The sequence below is a fragment of the Macaca fascicularis genome, chromosome 10, assembly GCF_037993035.2.
Source record: "Macaca fascicularis isolate 582-1 chromosome 10, T2T-MFA8v1.1".
Classification (NCBI taxonomy): Eukaryota; Metazoa; Chordata; class Mammalia; order Primates; family Cercopithecidae; genus Macaca; species Macaca fascicularis.
In genome coordinates this window covers 97,226,915-97,232,914 of record NC_088384.1, presented here as the reverse complement: position 1 = coordinate 97,232,914, position 6,000 = coordinate 97,226,915, and the positions used below count along the sequence as shown (strand labels likewise).

At 42.5% G+C, this 6,000-nt stretch overlaps 1 protein-coding gene across 1 annotated transcript in view; it reads right to left on the bottom strand.

Annotated features, from left to right (window-relative positions):
• Positions 1-218: 218 nt before the first annotated feature.
• TOP1 (DNA topoisomerase I) overlaps positions 219-6,000 on the bottom strand; it is a 95,217-nt gene continuing 89,435 nt past the window's right edge. The window contains exons 19-21 of the mRNA XM_005569002.4: positions 2,909-3,003; positions 2,542-2,691; positions 219-1,505 (exon numbers count right to left, since the gene is read on the bottom strand). Of these exons, the coding sequence (XP_005569059.1) occupies positions 1,403-1,505; positions 2,542-2,691; positions 2,909-3,003 (348 nt within the window). The 3' untranslated portion in view covers positions 219-1,402. The remainder of the gene's footprint in view (positions 1,506-2,541; positions 2,692-2,908; positions 3,004-6,000) is intronic.

Here is a 6,000-nt window from a genome sequence, read left to right as displayed (position 1 = left end):
CCTTTCCTGTCTTCATCTAAGGATATGGACTTTGGATCCCCTTTAACCCACACCCACAGCAGCAGGACAGGCACACACACCCCTTTCCAGGCCAGGCCCTACCTCATCTGCTCCTGGGAGGAATCTACTCTTGCTGACCTGAGTGGTGAGACCTCATCCCACACTAAGTCCCAGCCCCAACTCTGAGGCCCTTTGTAACAAAGAGGCAGACACTTAAGTTTCCGTTAAGTTGTAGGAATTTATTTTAAATAACCTACAGTTGATTAAAAGGGAATTCATGATAAAAATAGAAGATACTTGAGGAAAGATGTGGGAAATGGACTCTGCACACACACTAAACTAACAATGCCTCTAAAACTAATGATTATAGCAAAAAATGTCTTCACATTAAAATTCTGCTTTTTATGTTTTTTTTCCATTTTTTACACAATTACAAAAGAAAAAATAAAAGCCCTAAAATCTTGATTATTTTTCTTTTTTGGACCAAATACTCATTTTCCTCTAAATTTATTGACCTGTGGAACTTTTTATACAATAAAATCTTTCAAGTGAAAGATTAGGGTTAAAAACAAAAAGATGGATATCTTAAAGGGTACAGTGAATGCTCAGAACAAAGGATGATGGGAAAATGGTTTCAGTCACTGATTATTTCATTATCCTTAGACTCACTCGCCCTTCATCCCTCCCCAACCCCAATCTACACGATCTTTAAGATCAAGAAAAAGGTTTAAATATTTTAAAATAATTAAAAATAAAAATTCACATTTAAAAAGGAACACTCAAGTCAGGAAATATTTTCCCATCATGCTTTTCTGTGAACAGGTGTCTGAACCAAAACACTGCCAAAGCCACAACTGCTTCAAGTTTAATGAAAATTGATCCCCATGACAATAGAGAGTGACATCTCTAACAGGTGCGCTGGGTTTTTTGTTCTACTTAATTTTAAATTCCTGAAATGGGGGAGAGGGGAGGGAGTTTAGGAATTTATTTCTATTAAAATATAGAAGTTATTGCAAAACCCTAACTGTAAAAACGCACCAATATAATCGGACTTTGCATACAGTAGCTAAGAGAATCCAAACATTTCAGTGAAACAGTGAATTTGCCTGGTAGAACGCTGACAAATTCCCATTCACTTGCCCTCTTGAAAATAAAAACAAAATTCAAAACAAATCATACAGCTAGAATTTTGATATCTGAAATATTTTTAAATAAGTTGTCCATAGGACAACTGGCTCAGCTCTCCCTTATAATATCTCCAGGTTTATCTTTTCGCAAAGATGTTGGTTTGTTAAGACTTGCTGCCTCTCTCCCCCAGGCACGAGGGCAAGCGAGGCTCAGTTTATCCATCTTTCCCAAACCACACTGTTCCTTTTCACAGAACCCTGCCTCTTGAGACTGGCTAAAACTCGTAGTCTTCATCAGCCATGTCAATGGCCCAGGCAAACTTTTCCCGCTGGGTTTTGTTGTAAATCTTCTCAATTGGGACGCCCCACTTCTTGCACCTGCAAATAAAGGAGAAATAAGGGGGATTAGGGTGACTCAGCAATGGCCCATATCTGAAGCTCAGGGTCAGATGTTCCATCTTCTCTTTCACGTCTGTCTAGTGAGGATGCAAATTAATAGTGCACCAAGCATGTTCTAAAGGTTTTATGTGATCAACTCATTTAATCTTGGCAGTGATCTCTAAAGTAGGTGCTTCTGCAGATGTACAAGTAAAAAAGGTACAGATGAAGAAACTGAGGCAGAGACGTTAGGTAATTTACTGATTTTCTCAAACAGCTAGGTGGTAAGTGACCTGAAATTTGAACCCAAGCAGTTTTTCTCCATGTTCTTAACCCTATACTATATTGCCTTTTAAGAGCTAACCAAACCTCTAGCACCAAACAAGGCAAAACGAGCAGAAAGAGGTACAAAAGAGTTAGGTGGAACCTTTAGCCCGGACTAGCAAGTGCCATAGGGGAGGATATCTCCACCTATGCTCAGAACTTAACAGCTCAAACTAAACATCTTCCAAAACAAAGCCACTTATTTCAGATGTTATGTGACAGTGTGTGTGACACACAGAGAGAAACCTAATATTTATCTGCCTTTGTTAAAGACCCCTCTGCCTCTCTGTGTAAGTTGCTCAGATCTCTATTCTCATCTTTATCTCTTGTTCCTACCTTCAACTGCAAAAAATTTCAACGAAAAGTTTTGTTGAAGGGTAGAGTTGAATGGGCTCTTTCCTATTTTGCCAGAAGCTAAGAGTTTCCATTCCTGTCCTAAAGTTCCATAAGGAATAGGGATGGAACCTGCCTCTTAAAAACATAACATACACTACAAGGCAGTATGACAGCACTGACCATTTAGGAGCAACCAGAATGTTGCAATGCATCTACAGACAAGGTTCAGCAACCAAAGTAACTTGTACACAGCTGAAGCCAGAAGTTTCCCCATAGGACTAGAAGTGTGCAGCTTAGGAATGGCATGTGAAGGCCACCAGTGCCCTCCACCTTTCTCAAGCTAGCAGCAGGAGCTCAAGGAAGGTTCAACACTTACCAAGCCACTGTGATCCTAGGGTCCAGATAATTGAGTTTGGAGGTTCCCAAGGCAATTTGTTTATTTTCCTCTCGGTCTGTGGCTTGAACTTCCAGCTTCATCAACTGTTCCTCCAGTCTCTGCACAGCCTTCTTCTTTGACTCTACTACCCTAGAAGAATAGCACAGTCCTCAAGAACCAGGCCTGGGCTCTAAACAAGAGCACACTGTACCCATGCTGCCACTTTGAGTCAATAAAAGCCCTAGTACAGAGATTTCCAAAAGACATCCCTCAGAAACCATAGAAAAGCCAGGGCCCCAGGACCTCTGACAGATGCTGCACACACTTTTCCCCACCCGCCCCAACTTTTACAATACCAGGTACGTACTTCTTGGTCTTTGCATCCTTCATGACCTTGGCATCAGCCTTAGCACTTTTCAGGTCTCTCCGGGCATCTGCTAGCTGTTCCTTCTTGGCATCAATCTAGGGGAAATAATAGTGGTAAGGTTATGAGCTGTAGAGGAAAAATGGCTCCCTCAAGACAAGGTGAAACCTAGATGTTATCTGGACCAAGCTGTCTCTGTCAGTGGTTTGTCAGATAAAAACACCAAGGGTGGCTTCATGAAGGCAGGGAGAAGATGCACAGGGACTACTGAATTCAACTATTTGTTCTTCAGTGATCCTGCAAGAAACAAGGGTTCTACAGCATAGTAACCTAGGGGCTCAGGGAAAGGAACCCGCTGGGGCTGGGAATCTGGGTGCTGATCTTTCCATCAGAGAACACTCTGCTGTCAGACATCTGGGAGAACGGCTACAAATGACAGCTGTTTATCAACTAGATCCTGTGCCAGTTTTTAGCTTTCATTCCAAGAACACTGTAGGAGCTACTCTTTAGGAAGCTGAGCCAGGATACTTGCATCTACTGGGCAACCCCAGCTCATTCCTCAGATCCCACCAGTACTCTGGGAAGGCGGCGACAGCTTCTCAAGGAAAATGGATGCACTGAAGAGAGTACTCAAGGGGCTACAAACTGGCAATTAAAAGATACCCAGGAAGCCAAACAGCTCAGCCAGTCTGTCCCAAACCAGGACATGGCAGGGCCTAGCTTTGGCATTCTGTTTTTAAAAGGAGAGAGGTTGCCGGGCGCGGTGGCTTATGCCTGTAATCCTAGCACTTTGGGAGGCTGAGGTGGGTGGACCACAAGGTCAGGAGATTTAGACCATCCTGGCTAACATGGTGAAACCCCATCTCTACTAAAAATACAAAAAATTAGCCAGGTGTGGTGGTGGGCGCCTGTAGTCCCAGCTACTCGGGAGGCTGAGGCAGGAGAATGGCATGAACCTGGGAGGTGGAGCTTACAGTGAGCCAAGATCACGCCACTACACTCCAGCCTGGGTGACAGAGCGAGACTCCGTCTCAATAAATAAATAAATAAAATAAAAAGGAGAGAGGTCTGAGGTGGGAAGGACCTTAGTTGTCACTCAATGGATGTGAAAACACTTTCAGCTGTGGAGCTTTTTTTCCCAAGTGAAATCTCGTGGAATCCATATCTATAAGGGAAGAGACAAGGGCAGTTTCAGCCTTTCTTGCTTGTTAGAATCCTTGAAGCACCACTGGTGAGAAAGTTCTTAGATTCCTGCTTAGAGACAGCAGTGGGTAACAACATGGAGCTAGAGCCCCTGTCAGTGAGCTCACGCTGCTCTGAGGACAGAAGAACCCCATATCTATGACCATCTAGCTGATCTGTGAGGTTAACACAACCTCCACAGAGTAAATAACATGTCTGACACACACTGGGCTGCTCACTGAGCCCAGAATTGTTTGTTAAATACACACAGCCCAAGACTGGAAACAGAGGCCACCATTGTGAGAGAATCACTAAATATGTTTTACTATGAATGGCTTACTTCCAATATCTATGTTGTCCAAAGCCAAACTGAGGGGACTGATTCTATATACAAAAGCGTCACAGACACCACTAGCCAGATTCTTTTTAGGATAGAAATGTAGCAAACCACAATCTTTTAACCATTTCTGTGAATGCTAAATTGGCAGGCTATGTCAAATTCTCTCAAAGCATCAAAGACTCCATTGATTCACTTGGCAAAAAGGGGCGTGTGTTTGCTTTGTGGGCACACAGGAGAGGAATCCTGGGCTTGGAGGGCTCGTCTGGCAGGCAGCCTGGGCTGCCCAAACAGTGGTTCCAGAGTGAGAGCAACAAAAGACCTCCTCATACTCCTGGGAGGGGTCTTCCTGAATTAGGTAAACAGCACCTGAATATTCATGCTTTTATTTCTGGCTTGGAATGATAACATGAGGAGAATAAACAATTCCAGATGACCAGCATTTAACAGAGTGGCAGCAAATGTGAGCTGCTAGGATGGGCCATCTATAGAGTTCTTTGCCTGCCAATCATATGATCCAAGGACTCAAGTGGTCTATGGATGTATATTCATTCACTGTGGACGGGTACATCTCTTCAAGAAAGCCAGATGGTATCTGTAGCATAAATTATAGGTTGTGTGTACCTTTTGAACCAGCTGTATTACTCATGGGTACTTATCTTAAGGAAATCTCAACAAATGGAAAACATTCTGAGCCTTAAAATGCAGTCTCATTCCATAGTAGTAGTTCTTAAACTCCAGTTGTACAAGTATAGAATTCCATGAACTTGGATGAGAAAAAAATTACATCTATAATTTCAATAACCTCCTTTTGAAATTTATTTATATTTACTTTTAAATTTTTAATAGAGACAGGGTCTCACTCTGTTGCCCGGGTTGGTCTTGAATTACTCAGCTCAAGTGATCCTCCCACCTCAACCTCCCAAAATGCTGAGATTACAGGTGTGAGCCACTGCACCCAGCCTCTAGCTGAAATTTAGCATTTCTTCTTCAGTTATGAATATGGGGAACATCCCAGCACTTTGGGAGGCCGAGACGGGCGGATCACGAGGTCAGGAGATCGAGACCATCCTGGCTAACATGGTGAAACGCCGTCTCTACTAAAACATACAAAAAACTAGCCAGGCGAGGTGGCGGGTGCCTGTAGTCCCAGCTACGCGGGAGGCTGAGCCAGGAGAATGGCGTGAACCTGGGAGGCGGAGCTTGCAGTGAGCTGAGATCCGGCCACTGCACTCTAGCCTGGGTGACAAAGCAAGACTCCGTCTCAAAAAAAAAAAAAAAAAAAAAAAAAAAATTGAATATGGGGAACAAACCATAGTAATATAATAGCAGCAGCACATATGACTTTATCATCAATAGATGTTAGACATTTTCATTTCATATTTGAATTGCTGCAGAAATCTTAAAGTATCATTGATATTAATTAATTACTACCTTGAAATTTACTACAGCCACCTCAAGACCTTAATAAGGAAGCACATCTATTACTGTATCGGACTTTAAAATGTATTTTGATAACTGTATTTCAATATAATTTGTTTCCTTTTTAACCCTTTATATCTGTTCTATAATGAAA